General features: G+C 38.7%; 2 protein-coding genes across 3 annotated transcripts in view; both read right to left on the reverse strand.

The window, feature by feature from the left end:
- LOC129750689 (uncharacterized) overlaps positions 1-20,157 on the reverse strand; it is a 136,436-nt gene that overhangs the window by 50,834 nt on the left and 65,445 nt on the right. Inside the window, exon 1 of one of the 2 annotated variants that reach the window (XM_055745695.1) lies at positions 1,390-2,715. The exons of the other annotated variant lie outside the window; for it this stretch is intronic. The gene's annotated coding sequence lies outside the window, so the exon portion shown is untranslated. Of the gene's footprint in view, positions 1-1,389; positions 2,716-20,157 lie in introns of those variants that run through there. 2 annotated transcript variants of the gene reach the window in all.
- Positions 9,805-11,179, reverse strand: LOC129750688 (isocitrate dehydrogenase [NAD] subunit beta, mitochondrial-like). The gene has a single exon (XM_055745693.1). It carries the CDS (start codon positions 11,102-11,104, stop codon positions 9,989-9,991), a length of 1,116 nt encoding a protein of 371 aa, XP_055601668.1. The 5' UTR covers positions 11,105-11,179; the 3' UTR covers positions 9,805-9,988.

Raw genomic sequence — 20,157 nt, forward strand, 5'->3', positions numbered from 1 at the left:
CAATAAACAATTTTAATTTGACATCAATTACGATGTAAATTTAAGCTATATCAAGAACAAAAATGGGTAAAAAGCAAATGCTGTTATTGAGAGAGTTCTACGAAATTATGGTATCTAAATATAAGTAGTATCGTCATCAGTGTACTGACATTTTCGATGCAGAATGTAAACACTAATGGTCCCACTTTACTTCCAAAGGGAGCTTAAAAAAATCAATCATTGATGTAGGCAATTTGAATTATTCATTCAAATATGAAGGTACTTGTCCTCAAATTTTGATTGTCACCTGCTATCAAAAAACTAAGGAAATGGGAGCGTTTTAAAAGTATTTTTTCTTAAATGAATTTTGGTAATCATTTGAAGCAAGTATTATTTATTGAGTGGGATATTCTTCTTTTTCTTCTTCTTTTACCAATATAGCCAAAACTTTTTTTCGGGGGTTTCTTTGTTGATTTTACCAAAACATGTAAGCATCCTGGAAAATGAAAGACTTGCGTCCTTCCTTTCTTTCAACATTAATAATCACTGTTACATATCAATATGCATAGCAGAGATTAATACGGCCAGGCCAACCATGTAGTAAATACCGCAAAAGATATTGGAACAAGGGAAGGAATAAAGTCTAAAATTTTATGATTAAGGTTAGATCTCTCCAAATAGGTTATCGTAGACAGAACACATCATTTACTGATTTGAAATCGTACATCTGAAGTTAGCAGGAGCCAGGTTGATGCTGTTTTGATATCGGAACCGAAGTTTTTGAAGCTGATTTGTTTCTTCCCACATCCTGTAGTTTTTTTTCTACAGCAAACTTTACAATTTTGTACACCTTTATAGTTATTCTCAACTGGATTCGGTACTGATTCTTCCTTATTTCAACTATTTTCTTCATCAGTTAGAACTTAGAACGACTTTTTCACGTAGCAAACAAATTTGACGTATGCGGTAGTCAACGCCTACTCGAAATCTCTTATTGATTGAGTGAGATATTCAACAATATTTCTAAAAATGTTATCGTGTCCACACTTATTTTTTTTATTATAATTTTTTGTGTAAAGATTTTAACCGTGAAAACTGTTTTGGCAGTTTTCTGGACTTTATATCAGCTACAAAAGAATGATGCTTTTGATGTTCTAGATTTCATCTCAGAAATCTAATCAATTCCAATAATGATAGAAAAAAAAAACAAATTGTACGAGCAAATGAGCAAAAAAAATGTTGTCAACAATTGAGAAATTTTCGTAGTATTTATAACTTTATTCATATTTTAAAAATTTAGTCCCTTCTGTTCTCGGTACAGAACCCAGAAAAGGAAGCGAACCACACACAAAAACGAAACAGCAACAACAAACTTAAACCAAAATATGTAAGCTGCAATTTGAATCCTACCTTGAGAGAAGAGATGAGCTGGAACAGACTGCACACGTGCCCTGTTTTCCCGTTTGCGATTGATCTTCTGCGTTTGGTGCGCTTTTTGCTGCTGCTGCTGTTTTTGTTGTTGTAGTTGGAGTAGGTCGTAAATTCTGGTGTATCTACACCGAGTTTTCAGGAGGCCCTCTCGTCGATGTTACCGCCCTTCTGCTCGATTTTGGTTATTTTTTTCCCTAGTGTTTGAGGTTCTTCGGTTTCTTCACGCCAATCCGGTTGCCGCAAGGTTTGCGTTCTGCTGCTGTTGTTGTCGGTTTTTCTGCTGGAGGTGCACTCCACCGGAGAAGGAGGAGAGCTTTTGTATATTTATGTTTCCCGACCGCCGACTTCCCTCGAGTTGTATCCCGGGAGCAGATGTTGTCTTCTTTCCCCTGGGCCAGAACGTCTCGCTGTGGGACTTGGTTTCACTTCCTTGGTTTAGCCTCTCGTTTGCGGGATGCGAATATTTCAAGAAAATGAACTGATTATTGTTTCCGGTGTATTTCGCTGACTGATTTCCACACAATCTTAGTTCGAGTGTTTCAAGAAGTTACGCGCGAGTGAGTAACTCTCTCGTTTTAGACACAATTTTTTTTCAAATCTTCACTGCACACAGCGTGTCTAGTTCAATAACCTTCCCTCTCGGATTATCTCTAATCACGCACTTGAATACCGAAAAAGCAAAATTTCTAATCCACTCTCAAGAGTTGCAACACTGTTTCCATTCACTTGGATTGCCGAAAAGCAAACCTTTTAAAAGCAGTGGTAGTCGTTCAGGGACAGCTGCATTCGAAACCACTTCACAATTCGTATCGATCGAACGTTGATAATCGCCCCAGAGAGTTTCGAGATCGAATCACAAGGAAACACCATATGCCACGAAACACACGTTCTCTTTGCCAGAAAAAAACCCCGAAAACTCAAACAAATGCAACACGAGACCCCAAGAAGCAGCAGCAGATTCACTTTACATTCACGATGCCACCGGCGTGCGGCAGTTGTTGGCTGGTAGGATTTCCTTTTCCTCAATCTTCCTAATCTGCTGACCTTGTTTTTTTTTTCTTCAAGCTCTCTCTCACTGGCTGGTTGCAACACACTTTGGTACGCTACGCTACGCGCGTCAGCTGCCCTTAACCTTAAGCGCAATACGCAAGAGGAGGAGATCACTCGCAACAAGAGAATGGACGTACCGAACCAAACCAAACCACAAGCTGGCTGTGCTCTTGCTCAATGCGTAAAAATGCGGGATTGAGTAAAGGGGGTGGATAAGTAAACTTGAAACAGAACAGAACCAACCTCAGCAACGGACACGACTCGACTGAAATCGGTTCTCCGCTGCCAGCTGGTTTTGTACCGGTGTGAGCACACAAGCGAAGTAACGATAATAGGTTGGTTCAGACGGAAAAGTTGGTTATTTTCTTTGCAATTTTCATGTTTCATTTTTTCCTTGGTAGTTAATATTTTGATAATAAATTGAAACTTTGTACACTAAATTATGTTTTTTTAGCAGCTGTTATTCTATTATTTAACATTTTTTTTTGGGTTTAATTGAGAAAAATTTAAAGGTTTGAAAACTTGGAGTGGAAAACATATACTTTTTTCAACCTTGCATTTGTTTTTAAATTGATTTCAGATAAATAAAAATGTCATAAATTAACAGCATTTTCCACGTAAGACACGAATGCCATGAAAATGGTAAAATGTCTTTAATAAAATAATAATAATAATTTTCCACGTTTTTCGCTGATTTAACAAAAAAAAATTGAAGCTTTATTTGTATGTTCTGTTTAACGGTCGCCATGTACTTTTTCAACTTAATATACTATCTTTGTATGCATGTTTGTGTTATGATCTTTACTGATTGATGTTTTTCAGCTAACAACAATGTATGTAAGTGAAAAATTATAAAAGTTTCTTAACCCTTAATTTCATGATTTTTAATTTTTTGTTAAACATCATTTCAAACGGTTGCAAATGATGAGTAACATCAAGAAGAAAAAAATAAAATAAAATACGATTTTCCACTTTTTTCATACATTAATTGTTGCAAATTTGTTATTTTATGAAACGAAGTGTTAAAGCATTCATAAAACGCTTATAAGAGTAGATAGCTTCTACCACAGACAAAAAGACAGGACACTTAAAAGAAAAATAGGATGATTTTTCGCAAAAACGATTGCATCCATCTAGCGGCGACATTGCCTACCAATCAATTGCAATTCTTGAATGGATCAGGCCACCTAAGGCAATATGGCGATTTATCATTTGTAAAGAATTTTTCTTCTTCTATAAACTATTCTGAATTTTGTATTTCAGAAGTGATAGGAACAAAAAAGTGAAACGGTCAAAATTTGGTCAAGGGAAAACGCGTGTAAATCGGTGAAATCGTTTATTTAAAAAATCAAATTAAATTTCTTTTTCATGTTTAATTAGTATAAAATTCAGGAAAAACATTCAGTTAGGCTTCCGCTTTTCCAAATCCGAATTGCCGGCCTTAGGCTTAACCCCTGCCATCAGATTTTGTACAGCCACCTTGTCCACCTTCTTCGCCGCAGAAAGCCTGTTTGCCTTGAACTACTGCTCGTCCTTAGCAGTTTTTTTTTGGCCTTCTTTAGGTTCCGTTTGACAATAGCCCAGTATTTCTCAATTGGGCGGAGCTCTGGCGTGTTGGGAGGGTTCTTGTCCTTGGGAACCACTTGCACGTTGTTGGCGGCGTACCACTCCATGACCTTTTTACCGTAATGGCAAGATGCCAATCCGGCCAAAACAGTACGGAAGAACCGTGTTTCTTCAGGAAAGGCAGCAGACGTTTATTCAAACACTCTTTCACGTAAATTTCTTGGTTGACAGTCCCGGAAGCTATGAAAATGCTGCTTTTCAAGCCACAGGTACAGATAGCTTGCCAAACCAGATATTTCTTCGCGAACTTTGACAGTTTCATGTGCTTGAAAATATCTGCTACCTTTCCCCTTCTTTTTGCCGTATAAAACTCCTGTCCCGGAAGCTGCTTGTAGTCGGCTTTGACGTTGGTTTCGTCGTCCATTACCACGCAGTCAAACTTCGCCAGCATCGCCGTGTACAGCCTCCGGGATCTCGCTTTGGCCGTCGTATTTTGTTTATCATCGCGATTTGGAGTCACTACCTTCTTGTAAGTCGATAGTCCGGCTCGTTTTTTTGGCTCGATGCACGGTTGTAGACGATACACCCAGCTTATTTGCGGCATCTCGGAGAGAGAGTTTAGGGTTTCGCTTGAAACTACCGGCAACTCTCTTTGTCGTCTTAGCGGCTTCCGGTTTTCGATTTCCCCCCGATCCAGACTTCCTGGCTGTCGACAAATGTTCCCCAAACACTTTAATTACATTTGTAACGGTTGATTTTGGCGATTTTGCGAGCTTTGCGTGCGAGTAGCTAGGATTTTCGCGATGCGCGAGCAAAATTTTGATACGCTGCACTTCTTCCTTGGACGGCATTTTGACAACTGAAGTGAATTCCAAAATCAAAATAGGAGCAACATTCTACACACACACACCTTCAAAATCAGGGGTGTTCAGGTTTTTTAAATGCAAAATTGAAAGAAATACGTCAAGTTGATGTTGGCCAAATTTTGACCGTATCACCCTTTACATCTCATGTCTCATTTTCTCAAGTTTCTCGTCTCACTTAAATGTTTGTTTCAAATAGGATGCCTGTTTCATTTCCGCAGTCAGTTTTACTACAATCGTTAAAATTATTGCCAGTAAAGTGTATTATTTCCAAAACTGACAACTATATGGGTGATAGACTCAAGTCTAAAATTTCACATCTTATGCTCACGTTTCACTTTTTAATTGTTATATTTTTCTTTTCATCTAGCGTATTACGACTCGCATATCGCTTTTAATATTTCACGTCTTCCGTTTCAAGCCTTACACCTCGCGTCTCACATCTCACGGTTCATGCCTGATATCTCATCTTCGAATTTGATATTCAATTTAAAATCTGTTTTCGTTTTCTTAAAGCTTTAACGCGAATTTCGGCATAAGCACAGTTTGTGCACTTTTTTTTTGCAATTTGCGCTGTTTTTATGAATATTAAATCAAACATTACGAGTACAGCACTTTGTCTGTTTCAAATATATTCATTTTATTAATTCTCGCATGAGCTTTTATTACGTTGTATGAAACATCTTAAGAATTCACAGAAAACAATCAAAACAATTTTAATATTTGTTTTCACATATAGAATATGTTGTTCAGGCTACAAATATTCTAAATGGACAGAAGTTGCGACTAGTTTATGTCAGTTTTTGTATTTTATCGTAAAGCACGGATCACCATGAATCTGGACGCACTGTTTATTATACTATTGCGCTCCTAGTTGTTGGATCAGGAATGTTTTGACAGTACTTTGTTCATACCCCTGTTAAACAGCTAATAACTTTTTTTACTAATAGAATACGAAGTTACGATCTTCGACAAAGTTGCTTAGCGGAAAATTTCCTTTAGGAATTTTATAAATTGGCACAAAAACCATCAGCTGGCTCGGCTCCACAGACGAAACAAAAATGATGTTGATTTTTCAGTACAAAATATTCAATTTTCCCATACAAACCTAAAAGTTCAAATTTACTCATGTAAACGTAACTTAAAAATTTTTGCAAAAAATCATGGATGAGTTTTGGACCAAGACGAAGCTTTTTAGACCCCAGGGTTTGCGAAATTCCAAAATGACCCCAAATCGACTCAGTCTACTACGACATCGCCAAGAAATTCAACGTCGACCGGTACACCGTCAGAAGGATTAGTCTCCACGAAGGAATACGATCCTATCGGGCCAGTAAGCAACCAACCCGAACATTGAAGCAGAATTTAGTAGCCAAAGGACGTACCCGGAAGTTATACAACAAGATTCCAACGAAGTACGACGGATGGATGACGAAACGTACGCGAAGATGGATTTTGGGCAGTTTCCTGGCAAAAGATTTTATAAAGCCACTGCAGTGGTGTACTGCACTGGTCGGGGCAATGTCCCCGCCAAATTCGAATTCGTTTTTGCCGAAAGTGTTTGAAAGTGTTTGATCTGGCAAGGTATTTGCAGCTGCGGACGAAAAACCCCGGTTTTTGTGAAAAACAAGATTATGGACTCCGAAATGTACAAGGAGGAGTACCTTAAAAGATGTTTTTTTTTTCGTACAATAGATCTCACAAAAGACCAGTAAAGTTTTCGCCGGATTTGGCATGCTGCCACTACAGCTAGGAGGTAGGTACTACAGTGGTATTGGGCCAAGGGGTGGATTTTGTTGAAAAGGACATCAACCCACTCAACTGCCCTCAATTCCGCCCTATCGAAAAATTTTGAGCAATTGTCAAGCAGAAGGTGAAGAAGAATGGTAGGACGACTCGGGAAACAACAGAGATGAAGAGATTGTGGAACAAAATGGCCGCTGACGTCAGTGAATAGGGTGTCCAAACTTTGATGAGTGGTTCTAGACGAAAAGTTCGAAATTTTATCAAAAAAAAAAAAACATCGAAATATTTTTTTTCTTATTTTTCCTTTGAAGTGCAATAAAAACCCTAAATTTTGATTATAAAACTTTTTTTTCGTTTACATAGCTCCGAGATAGACCCGTTTTAACGCGTCCAGATTTGTAGTGATCCATGCTTTAATAAAGCTGTTTGTTTACATTTGATTTCATACGACGTAATTGAAGCTCACACGAGAATTGTAGGTTTACCACGACTTTTTAAACCTGAACGATTCAGTTTTATAATTTTGCCATCGTATTTTAAGAAAAAAAAAATGTAGCACGCTGAACGCTACATCCCAATTTTGAAGTTTTATTTTCGAGTTCAAAATTTTGATATGTGAGTTCGAGTTTCTTTGAGTCAAATCCAGAACCAGAACTTAGAGTCCAAAAATCTAAGAATTTATAAAAAAAAATCTGGATTCAGTATTCAACACTGTAAATTTTTGCCTCGATTTCCAGCAAAAAAAATTGCTGGAAACGTTCAGCAATCCAAATTTTTGCTGGAAACCAGCAATCGGTTTTCAAATTGCTGGATTTTTCAGCATTCGGTTATGTGCTTGTCATTTTTGCTGAAAAATCAGCAATCGGTTTTCAAATTGCTGGACTTTCCAGCAATTGATCCAGTTTGCTGGAAAATCTGCAATCGAGTTGTCAATTTGGAGTTTGTTTTTTACGAATTAAGGTTAAATTAATATAATTATTTTATTTTCCTCTATATTCTAGCAACCAGGCATCACGTCAAGGGTAAGTTTTTATTGTACAGGTAGATATTCCATAGAAGATACTAATCAAAACTATTTTTACAGGTGGCGGATGATCAACATTTTGGCACAAAGCGGCCACGCCAGAGCTGGTGTTAAAAAGTTGTGAAAAAAAAATTTTTTTTTGGAAAATAAATTAATCCCTTATTGAAAATGGGAGAAAATAATTGTTTTTATTGCTTATTATATGCACAGCCAATATTAAACTTTAATTTTGAATTGAAATATAAATTTCATACTAAATACTGCCGGTTGTGTTGAAAGAAATAGCTGGTTTCCAGCAATCTGGATTGCTGATTTTCCAGCAATTTGAATTGCTGGAAACCAGCATTAAGGTTTGCTGTTTTTTCCAGCAAATGAAATTGCTGGAAATTTTGCTGGAAAGCCAGCGGGACAAAAACCAGCAAAATTTTGCTGGTTTCCAGCAAAAAAAAATTTGCTGTGAAGGGTCAGAATAAAATCCAAATTCAGAATTCAGAATTAATTCATAATTCAAATTACTGTATTCGATATCTTGAATTAAAAAATTCTTAATTACAAATACAGAATTCAGGAGTCACGATACCGAATCCAGAATACAAGATTTTAAATATTTTCTCGAATCGAATTCGAAATGGCATTTAACTATTATCATTCTGGAATTGCTATAAAGTGAGAATGTTTCTGTTTCATTATTTTTAAACTTCGTAGTTTAATCTCAATATGTTAAAACAAGCTTCATTCTTCACATACCCTGTCTTGCCTTCAATGCTTGTTATTGAGCTTGAACGGAAACCTCCTTAGGATTGAATAAACACAGCTCTAGAAAAGGCAACATCCTCCCAAAAGCCGAAGCCGGAAAACGGAGGGACAAAACATAAATGCAGAAAGTTTTCAATTATCCTCCAGGGTAGCTTTTTCCTGTTCGCTAGTAGTTAGGAACAATAAAGCGGAAAAGTCATGATGAGTTGCCAAAAAAGCGCTCTATCACCGATAATTTTAAGGAGACAGGAAGCTGTGCCACAGTACCTAAAATAGGTAGGCAAAGCAAACCAGACCCAAACCAACTTCACTTTGGTCGGAATAATACAATTTCCATCCGTTTCTCGTCTATCCACACCTAATCTTCAATTAACTGGCACATTAAGAGCTTCTTGCTGCCGCCGCGCCTCCTTCAATCCGAAGCTATGGTTGCGGCACGTCTCCAGCTAGATTAGTCGGAAATTAAAAATTTCCAATTCCTTGAATCGCTTTTTAGTAGCAGCCTAGCAGCTACAAAAAAGGATACAGCTGCAAGTGGATAAACTGCATCCATCAACAGCAAGAATTTTGGGCATGCAGAGAGCTGTGGAAGGCACTAAGCAGACAGCAGACAGTATTTACATAATCCCTTTCGATTGTCAACGGAAATCTCAACCGTGTTCCAAGGAAAAGGATGCAAAGCGGAAGGGCTCTGATGGTTGTTTGTGATGCATTTTTTCATATTCTAGAAATCGTCCATTGTTCGGGAGGGATGAGGAAGTATGCATACCATAAGAGAACGGAAAACACGCCGTTCGGCAGGATAAACATGTGCGAGAAATTTGTGTTGAAACTTCTGAATATATTTGTACACACTTTCGGTGCTAGATCAAATGTTAGCGCAGAGAAGATAGCAGATCTCTGTAGACCGAAGTTGTGTCGGAGACACACTTCACTCATTAATTGGTTTTCGTTATGTTTGTCGGGAGCCAACCACCCGGAAGCACGGGCCTTGTGATTTTTCGAGACCTAGCGGGGTGAATGCTAGGCTGGATCCTCCACCGACTTAGCTTAGCCGAGGGATGGAAAGTGTCACATTTCGTCATCCGAAACATGCTGCGTTTGTTTAAAATAACAAACAGAGAACTGCTTCACGTTCACGTTCTAAATATCGAAGTGGGATTAGTAGATATCGAAACACATTTTCAGATAGTTTTGCGAAGCGAATTGCCTTTTTAGTTTTACATACAGTTCTGAAGCACTTCGTATTGCTTTATTTACTTGTTGTCAGTAATAGAATTAAATTAACAAACAACATTTTTCACTTGTGCTGATTTGAATTAAAATTTTTATGAATGAAATTTAAAATTTGGAAAAGTAAGAAATTTTTTAAAATTTCCATTGCTGTTATTTTCAAAGTTTATTCTGCTGGGATTTCCAATTTCTGTTTTTCTTGGTTCTGTGGTTACCCTTATTATCTATTTGGCATATGCGTAGATAGGTATATACAAAAGAAATCAATATGGAATATTTTGTTGAAATTATAATGTTGCATTTTGTCGCTTCCAATCCAAATCGGTTGTAAGATCATGACCTATCGCAAATTGCTAATAACAGCTTTTGTGAACTCGTTGGTGGTCGATTGGCCTCCCAAATCCTTGGTGCGAACTTTGCCCGATTTCAGCACATTTTGAACGGCCTCGAAAATCATGTGGCTGTAATGTAACAGGTTGACGTGTCGCAACATCTTGGAAGAACACAGCAGCATGGCCGTCGGGTTGGCAATATTCTTACCGAAACCCTCAGCGAAAGAGTGGCGTGCACCAGGTTCAAAAACGGCATGCTGAGCCGAGTAGGAAGCACCGGCAACAACTCCCGCACCTCCAACTAGACCGGAAGCGATATTGTCTATGATATTCCCATACAAATTCGGGGCCACCATCACATCGAACTGGTTTGGGTTGCTCACTAGCTGCATCGTGGTGTTGTCCACAATCATCTTTTCGAACTTGATGCGAGGGTACAATTTACCAATTTCTTCGCATTTGTTTACGAACAGCCCATCGCACAGTTTCATAATGTTGGCCTTATGGACGCAAGTGATCTTCTTACGGTTGTGCTTGACTGCATAATCAAAAGCGAACTTGGCAATCCGCAAAGACTTCTTAGCCGTGATAACCTTTAAACATTCGATAACACCCGGAATGGTTTCATGCTCCAGAGCAGAGTATTCTCCCTCCGTTTGTTCGCGAATAATTACGGCGTCGATATTCTTATGGCGAGTGTTGACACCTTCCAAACTGACCACATGGACTACATTTGCGTATAGGTCCAGTTCGTTGCGTAGTTTCATGTTCAACGTTTCCAGCTCGCCGGTTCGACTGTAATCGGGTGTCGTCAAGATACCCTTCAGGCAGACCTTGTTTCTGTTGATCGAACGTACAACATCTTCCAGGGGTGAACTTAGCGTCGGGTTGACTTCCGAGAGAAACAGCGTCTCGAAGTCCACCGGAACATCGGCAGCTTTAAAAACTTCGGAGACCGAGTACATCAATTCCGGTCCTACGCCGTCACCAGGAATCATGGTACAAGTGACGCGCCCATCCTTGCTTAGTTCCTTCGTAGGTGTCCCAACAGCTTTCGTGTTGTATTCACGAAATGATGCCCGGAATAGGTTGCGGAAGATGAAGTTCCCCGCTATCGAAGACATTATTAAATCGGATGGTCACTTCTAAATCTTAGAAAGATTAACGATAGCTCACCAAAACACGCACACAAGACTCAATGTCAAAGTTACCCGAATAACATTGCAAGTATAAATCCTATTTGCACCGCTCACTGGGTTTTTATTTATTTAGGGCAACTGTATCCCTGCGAACCGGCGAATGCGATTCCTGAACCTGAAATACTCAACGCGGCGAAGCAGATGTCAATTTGTTCCACCGCTTTCACTATTTCATCGGCCTTACTTGGGTCAGAATTTGGGTCTAAACTCTAAACCGACTGTTTGGACCAGGGATACAGTTGGTCAAGCCTCGAGCCTCCAGGCGAAGAGGTCGGGTCTCGAATCGTAAGAGGAGAGATCAGGCCCTTAATCAACAAGAGGAGGGGACAAGTGGTCATCTGGAGTCATTACGAGGAGAGGTCAGATCTCAAGTCGTAAGAGGAGAGATCAGGTCTCAAGTCGCGAAGAGGAGAGGTTTGTGTGGGAATCTTGAGTCATTGCGAGGAGATGTCGGTTCTCAAGCCGTTAGAGGAGAGTTCAGGCGTCGAGTCGTAAGGATAAGAGGTTTTGCTGAAAGTGGTCTCGTTAATGAGTACTGCCTTAGAGCGCACTAGCGCGAATAAAACAATAAAAAAACTGTTTAGAACCGCGTGAAATTAGGTCCAAATTTCATAAGTTTTGGACACATTTTTACAACAGTACAAAAATGAGTTGAAGCTGGTAAAATGGACCATCACCGGTGCCATTACTTGGGTCGGAATTTGGGTCTAAACCGGCTGTTAGGACCAGAAGTACAGTTGCCCAAAGATATTGTTTTTAAATGATCCAGTTTTCAATTTATGAAAAATCAACAAATTATAAAATATTTAGAAAGATTTGAAAGTATTGATAGGTAGGAGCTAGAACGCTTCGGAAAGAAGAAGTCGACTTATGAATGCTGAATATAATTAGCAGCGCTTTCATGTTATGGATAGTTTTAACTTCCGGGTTCCGGGTCTATATGACCCGAACAGTACTTTATCAAAGCGATATCTCAGGAACGATTTAAACTGATTATTGTTTTGGTTATAAAATCAAAACTACATAGCCGTTTGATTTGATTTGATTTTTATGCTCTTCAGAAAACGACTTTAAACAAAAAAGTTCCTTAAAAAATTGGTGTTTTGCATAATAGATAACTCATTTTGAAGTAGTCGTATTGAAAAAGTTTTGATTGATATGAATTCATGTAGAATAAGATTTCATTTTGAAACAATAAAAACGCTTGGTTTTACAGACCACAGATGGTTATTTAAAAAATTATTAATACATTTTTTCAATGATTTTAAGACTATATTTTTTTATGAGGATCAAGGTATTTGGATGAAAAAAAAATTGCCTTTTTGTTCAATTACATTCAATTTCAACCGATAGTGATGAATTTACAATGAAGAGACTGATAGGGTGACCAACTCTAGTATCAAATCATAGAATTGAGGACCAAATCTGAGGTATTAGATTTTTACTTTACGCTTTTTGCTACCTTGAGCATATCTTCTTTGAATTGTGAAATTTATATTTAAATAATATTATAAGAAATCAAAAATGAAACTTAAATTAACTCAATAATTTGATATCTGCTCATTTAATAGGTTTTTTTTTTTGTTGAAATACGGCTCAGCGAATTTCTGGAATCTCTCGTTGTATGTTTTTCGCAGTATTTATTGTGCTGAAAATATCACGAAAAAATTAAATTTAGTCAGTTTCCATTGGTTTTCATGTTTCTATAGAGAAAGTCATTTATCTTCCCAGTTTTATAAATATAAGCTAAATATTCAGTAAAAAATTCAAAAGTTTTCAAGAAGAAAATCAATGATTTTTTATTTTTCCTTATATTTCCATTCATGATATATGGCTTGGGAAACCAAATACTTTTATTACTTTAATGAATCTTAAAATTACCCTGAATTTAGCTGACATAAAAAATTTCGTTGTGCAAACCGGGATGATCACGATAAAAAACGCCATCTTTTTTAGCCATTTTGTGTTTCGACTCAATTGTCAGAAAGAGAAAAGGAATCTAATATATAAAGATGAGTTGGACTATATATGATTGTTTGTTTGTTTGTTTGTTTGTTCGTATGCACCTTATACAAATCCACACCGCTTAACCGATCAGGCTGAAATTTGGTACAGAGATGTAATTGGACCAGGGTAATGTTTAAGTAATAGTTCTGAGCCCCTCCCACCTGAGAAAAGGAACCCCCCATACAACCTTCGTTTTTATTCACACGAACCAAAAGTCATGGCACCCATTTTGTCAGCCGATTTTCATTTCCTTTGGCGGGTTTTTTTCACCATTACCATGGGCCGGGTATTAGAAACGGCTAACCAGAGTTCACGTGTACTGGACAGCAAAACAAAGCCTGCTAATGAATAAAAATTTGATAGGGATATTTTTGGCGGGCTTTTTTCGTCTACTGTTCATAGCACAGGGCACAATTAGGGGCCGTTCAGATACCACGTGGACAGAAAAATGAGATTTTTGACCCCCTCCCCCCCTCCGTGGACAAGCGTGGACATTTGGCAAACCCCTACCCCCTTCCCCGGATGTCCACGTGGACATATTTGAAAATTTTTTTCTAAATATAATTTGTCAGTTAGAAAACAATATTTATTCACTTTTTGCCTTTTTGTTATTGAAATGGCGATTTTGAAAAAAAAAATATGCATTTTCTGATACCTACAATAATTTTAAAAAATTTGAATTTCTAAATAATCATAAAAACGAACGCATACAAAATCTCAATGAAACTTGAAGAGATTCCTTTTTCCAAACTTTAGTTAGGCTTTTTTCGAAGATATGATGGCTGGCATTTTACAAATGCTGAGACCACCAACCCACAGAAAGTGTACTATTGCCGTATTTGTTTATGCCGAGTGTAGCACTAGTGTTGCCCTAGTGCACCACTAGGTGCTGTCAAACTGTTTGTTTATTCGGACGGTGTTGCACTGGTTTTGACTTGGTGGAGTTCTGCTTACGGGCGGTGGCCCACCGATAATTTTGCCAGTGTTGCGAGAGAGCGTGTGAGTGAGTGAGGTAGCAATACACTGGCGACGATTTGTGTTTGTTTTTGTCGGGTACGGTGGAACACTGATCGAGGGGAGAAAACAAATACGGTATAAGTTCGTCTTTCAATATGGCGAAGTGCTGTTCAATTTAATTTCATCGGTCACTTCATAAATTTGAGTTATTGTTGTTAATCAATAGGTTCAATTCTACCATCCAGTTATGATTAAACTAGAGCCTTTAGTAGTGCAAATTCATACGAATGATTTCTGAGCATTTTTACATTGATCACTCTTCATGATAATTTATGCAATAGTTGTGTCAAAGAATAAAAAAAATGAAATGTAACTCAAATAAATTTTCTTAAAATAGGTTATTTCGTTTCCGACTTAAAAAAGTTAAAACCTAAACTTAAAAAACTATTAATGAAACTTTTAACATCTAAAACAACTAATGATACTTATCATAAGTACAAATTAAACTTGAATATACTCCTATACGTGAGATCATTCATCTTGAAAAGTGGGATAATTTTCAAAAGAGGTCGTGTACATATGTTTACATGCTTAAAATATAAGATTTTCATTAGATAACACATGGACAAGATAAAAAAACATTGTTATCATTTGAAGATTATATAAAAAGACAAAATCTATTCAAGGTTCCCAAAAAATTACGGCTTGCCAGAATTTTTCTGGACGTATCCGGACCGAAAAAATCTGAGCAATTTTGTGGCACAATGCGTGTAGTTGATTTCAAAATGTTCAACCCAAAATCCGGGCAATATCCGAGCAAATTTGGTCAAAACCACGGAATCATACAGTTAAAGTAAAGGAGAAAACCCTTTAAATTTTTTTTTGATCAAACCACATCAGTGGATATATTTAAGACTTTCAAAGAAAGTCAGGATAAAACTTGCCATGAAAAATATCCTTAATAAAAATAAATCCTAATAAAAATGGATACCAACGTAGATCCACTCAAGCCATCATCGGTATTTGTGGCTGTTTACTGGAATGGTTCCATAGCTACCTGGTAGGACGGAAACTTATTGTACGATCAGGTGAATCATTTTCCAATCAATTCCCTGCCTCTTCTGGAGTACCTCAAGGGAGCCACCTAGGACCCATCATATTCCTGATCTACTTCAACGACGTGCTGCTGCTTCTTGATGGACCAAAACTGGCGTATGCCGACGACTTGAAATTGTTTTAATCCATCAACAACCCCGAAGATGTCAACGTATTGCAGAGTCAGTTTAACATCTTCGCCGCCTGGTGTGATGTCAATTGCCTTCCCTTGAATCGCAACAAATGTACGGTAATTTCGTTTTCACGCAAGCGGCTACCGCTATCGGCTGATTATTTTCTTGGACATGAGGCAATTGCACGAGTTGAGCATGTGAAAGACCTTGGTGTGATCCTGGACGAACGGCTGGATTTCAAGATCCACACAAACCACATCGTCGATAAAGCTTCCAGATGCCTGGGCCTTTTATTCCGCATGACAAAAGACTTTAAGGATATTTATTGTGTCAAGAGTCTTTACTGCAGCTTGGTTCGATCGTCCCTCGAATATGCCTCGGCTGTATGGTGCCCCTACTACCAAAATGGCTCGGAGCGTATCGAGGCCATCCAGAGGCGTTTTTTGCGCTTCGCTCTCCGGAACCTGAACTGGCAAGACCCGTTCCGACTCCCCAGCTACGAAAGCCGCTGCCGCCTTATCGACATCGACACGCTGCAGGCTTGCCGGACCGCAACACGGGGCTCTATTGTTACCATTCTGCTTTCGTCTAGAACCGACTGCCCTGCACTGCTAGAAGCACTCCAACTCAGCGTGCGATCCCGAGGCTTGAGAAATCGTAATCTTCAGCTCTTTGCTCCTCGCCGACAGAATAACTACGGAGCTAATACAGCGCTTATTGGTGCAATAAGAACGTTTAACCGCTTCTCCGATCATTTTGATTTTGACGTTTCAAGGGAATCATTCCGAAGAAGAATCCTTAGTGCTTTAAGTATAGTATAGGGTAAATTCCGTGTAATTGTAGTTTGTCTTTAATATTTAACCTATCATTTGGATCAATATGTGATCTGTTGATGAAAATAAACAAATAACAAATAAGGAAAAAAAGGAAAATTGCTTCAACGGAAATCTTTTAGTACATCAACTACCATTAAAGAGGAGTTTCAACGAAGATCTACGCACTTGAATTGCGACAAAAGTTGACAAAGTTTGATATTGAGCTAGTGTTCACTAGCTCAAATAATCAACTGGAAACCATCTTAGCATCGCCTTCATAGATCTGGTTTGTACAAAATCAGTTGTTCCGATAGTGATAAGGTGTACATTTGACAGACTAAAAGGAAACTGATTGATACATTCGAGGAACGCATGGCTATAGCTAGATCTGACTCAAAGAAGAAAATCCTTCCTTCACAGAATCCTAGATCTGCAGTAGCATTACACATGGTGTGATTCTGGTCACTCTATTGATCGAGTAAATGTCTCGCTGATTCGGTCTTTAAATAGTAATTCGCTTGAATTGGATGTTGCTGAAAGCATTGAAATTTCGAACCGCGAAATTTGGTTCGTAGACAGATCCGGCGTGACCTTTTCGGTTCCACCATAATATGTCTAGCAAGTTACTGGAAGCACTCCACTTTCTCAACTTTTTGCTCAGCTACCACGAACTTGGGAGGATTTTCTGTATTTATTTCCATCCATTTGGTCTTTTCGAAATTGACTTTGATACCTGATACCTTGGAGCTTTCGGTTAGGTTATCGGGTTTGCTCTTTATATCCGGTTGTCTTTGGGCGAGCAAAACAATATATGTAGTTAGCCAGGGCAAGTTCGTATACCCAACAAACATTGTTATAGTTATATTCTTAATCTGTTTTGATATATGTCCCATATACATTATAGAAAGCTCTTATGAAAGGAGAAAAAACAGCATTTACCTACCAAAGTGGAGGCAATATACATACATAAATTTCATTTCTTTCTTAAGCGACGAAAACTACTCCACTAGGGCGTTATCCGACACCTCATTCGTTACTATCGGAAGAATGCAAGAGAGCGTTAGATTTTGCTCTCATAGCCTGGAAATCGTTGCCAGTGACAATATTTTCCAGTTCTTATTGGTCAATATTCCTAAATTCTCATAAAATTTTTAGCCACATCTATGGATGCACTGCTGGTTTGCAGAGAGATCATGACGATGATTTTCTCACTTGATGTCCGCGCGGGAGAAAAATCATTTCAAAATTTAAAAACATGGTGGATTTTCTATTATACCCGATTTGAACTGACTTCAGACGACATTTTATACGATCTTATTACTATACAGTTAGAATTGCGGTTCGTAACACCATTGTAAACGACTTAAGTTATCATTTCTGATTTCTGATACGATTTCATGCTGGGTAGCTGCTCCATTGTCGAAGGATTCCACGGAAATTATCGGTTTGTTCTAAGTCGATCGATTCAGCGGTCTCTCTTGATTCCAATCCCTTGGATGAGATGAACTAGTTTCTCAGAGACTGCTCTTTATGGTTCAGTCCAAGGGGTTGAAATCAAGAGAGATTTTTTTTGCATTTGGAGTGGTAATGATCAAAATTCCACTACTGCTTCACAAATTGCAACAATTTGCACATTTTCACTCTCTCTGAGCAATGTTCTTTCATTCGAACTCAAACCTTCCAATTCTCTCTAACAAATTGCCACAAATTACCAAAAATTCAATCATTGGCTGCACAATTTGTGTGATCATTGACAAATTTTCTCCCTTCATTTCAGTTCCCGGTTCAGTCGGTTGTATGCTTTTTCGTATTAAACGCCAGCATAAGAGAGTCTTGGAATGCGTTGATCTGTTCCAGTATGATTCGTATCGTTGTGATGTGGTCCACACATGATAGTCCGGATCGGAATCCAGCTTTTCGCCTTGTGAGTTTTAGCGTCTATCTTGCAAAGTACTTTGAGGGCTGTACAGATCAACGTTATGCCACGCCTGTTACCACAATCTGCCAGGTCTCCTTTCTCTAGGACCTTTACGAGGATACCCTGCATCCAGTAGGGCAGGAATGTTGCTGTATACCAGATTGCAGCAAAAAGTTAGTGAAACATTTGTGCTAAAAAGGCAGGGTCGGTTTTGAGGATTTCAGCAGCAATGCAATCTTTTATTGCCGCTTCTATTCTAGCCAGCTAGAGCGCTTCTGAGTTGACACCATTATTGCTACTTACCTACTGTTGGCACATCGAGCTGCGGATTTTGTTGATCGTCTTTATTCGTGACTCGGAAGAGTTGTTCGAAATGCTAAGTTTAACGTTTGTGCTGATCTGTTCGACCAACAGCTAAACTACCCGTCACTGCATTAGCCCTTGCACCACTAAAGTTGTGAGAAATGTCATAGGGGCCGTTCACATACCACGTGGACAGCTTAGGGGGGGGGGGGGGGTAGGTGGGTATGGAAATGACCTCGCTTGTCCACGGAGAGGGAGGTAGGGATTTGGATCATGTCCACGTAGACATACTTACTTTCAAAATATTTTATAAAGGTGAATAAATATTAATAAGTCCAAATCAAAATCTTTAAATGGCAAAGATTTCCAGTTTTAGTTTACACAAATAGTAGCTACTTGAAAGCAAGTGATAAATATGATAATTTAGAAAGATAATTTTTTTTTAAATTATTTTATATCAGGAAATTTTCATTCGGTTTTTTCAAAATCAGCCATTTCCATAACAAAAAGGTAAAAAGTGGTGTTTTCTTACTGTCAAATTATAGGTATTTAGAAAAAAAACAATTTCAAATCTGTCCACTTGGACATCCAGGGAGGGGGGTAGGGGATAGCCAAATGTCCACGCTTGTCCACGGAGGGGGAGGAGGGAGTCAAAAATCTCATTTTTCTGTCCACGTGGTATCTGAACGGCCCCATACAGTATTCAGATATCGCCATTGCAATGGCGGCGGCTTTGTGTCCCTCTCGGTAAGGAAGTTTTTCTCTTCTACTATTTAGCTCGTTTTACCACCTTTTCTAGTTCCGAATAAGCGGATGACTGCTTTGGCTGACCCGGTACATGCCTGCTCAATTCTGACTTTCGTCTTTCTCCGATCATCGGCCATTTTCCAAGTTTAATCCGACATTCATTTAATTCGTCTTCCACAAAAGCATTCTTGAATCCACACCACTGTCCTTCGACTGTTCCGTCTGTCAGCAGTTTCAAAGCTCTGGATTCAAGTTGTTTTACGTATGCCTTTTTCACCTCTGGGTTCTCCAATCGACGAACGTCGTACCGGTATACGACTTTCTTCTCGCGCCGAAGTTCATGCGCAATTTTCAGTCGTATCGCACCGAGGATGAGGTGATGGTCAAATGCAATGTAGGCACTTCGTTTGTTGCGGTCATCAAGGAAGTTCTTTCACCATTTCTGTCTGATGTAGATGTGGTCAATTTGATATTCTGTTCGCCCATGTGGAGATACGCAAGTAACCTTATATGCTGGTCGATGAGGGAAGAACGATCCACCGTTTACCATGTTGTTGTCTCCGTTTTCGCTCATCTGTTTTAGACAATGGCGCCCCATGATGCGCTCAAAGTCCTGACTATCGGAGCCAATCTTAGCGTTGAAGTCGCCTTATTGGATTTGAATGTCACCATTTGAAATTTCCTCAGTCACGCTGTTCGGTTGACTGTAGAACTGCTATTTCTCCTGCAAATCGGCAACGCGAGTTGGCGCATAACACTGATCCAGGTGGACCAAGTGGCAACCCAGGTTTCGTATCTAGCTGAATAAGCACTGGAATAGGAACAGAGATGTTTTAGAGAATACGGAGACTGAAACTGTACAATCAAGTAGACTCAGACGCCCGTCAAATAATATTTGTTCATTTATTATTGATAGAATGATGAATATGATAGAGTAAGCACAACGAGTAAGACGACGGGCATGAAGCTCGTAGACGCCTTAACTTAGATACGTGGATCCTC

This window comes from Uranotaenia lowii, chromosome 3, assembly GCF_029784155.1.
Source record: "Uranotaenia lowii strain MFRU-FL chromosome 3, ASM2978415v1, whole genome shotgun sequence".
NCBI lineage: Eukaryota > Metazoa > Arthropoda > Insecta > Diptera > Culicidae > Uranotaenia > Uranotaenia lowii.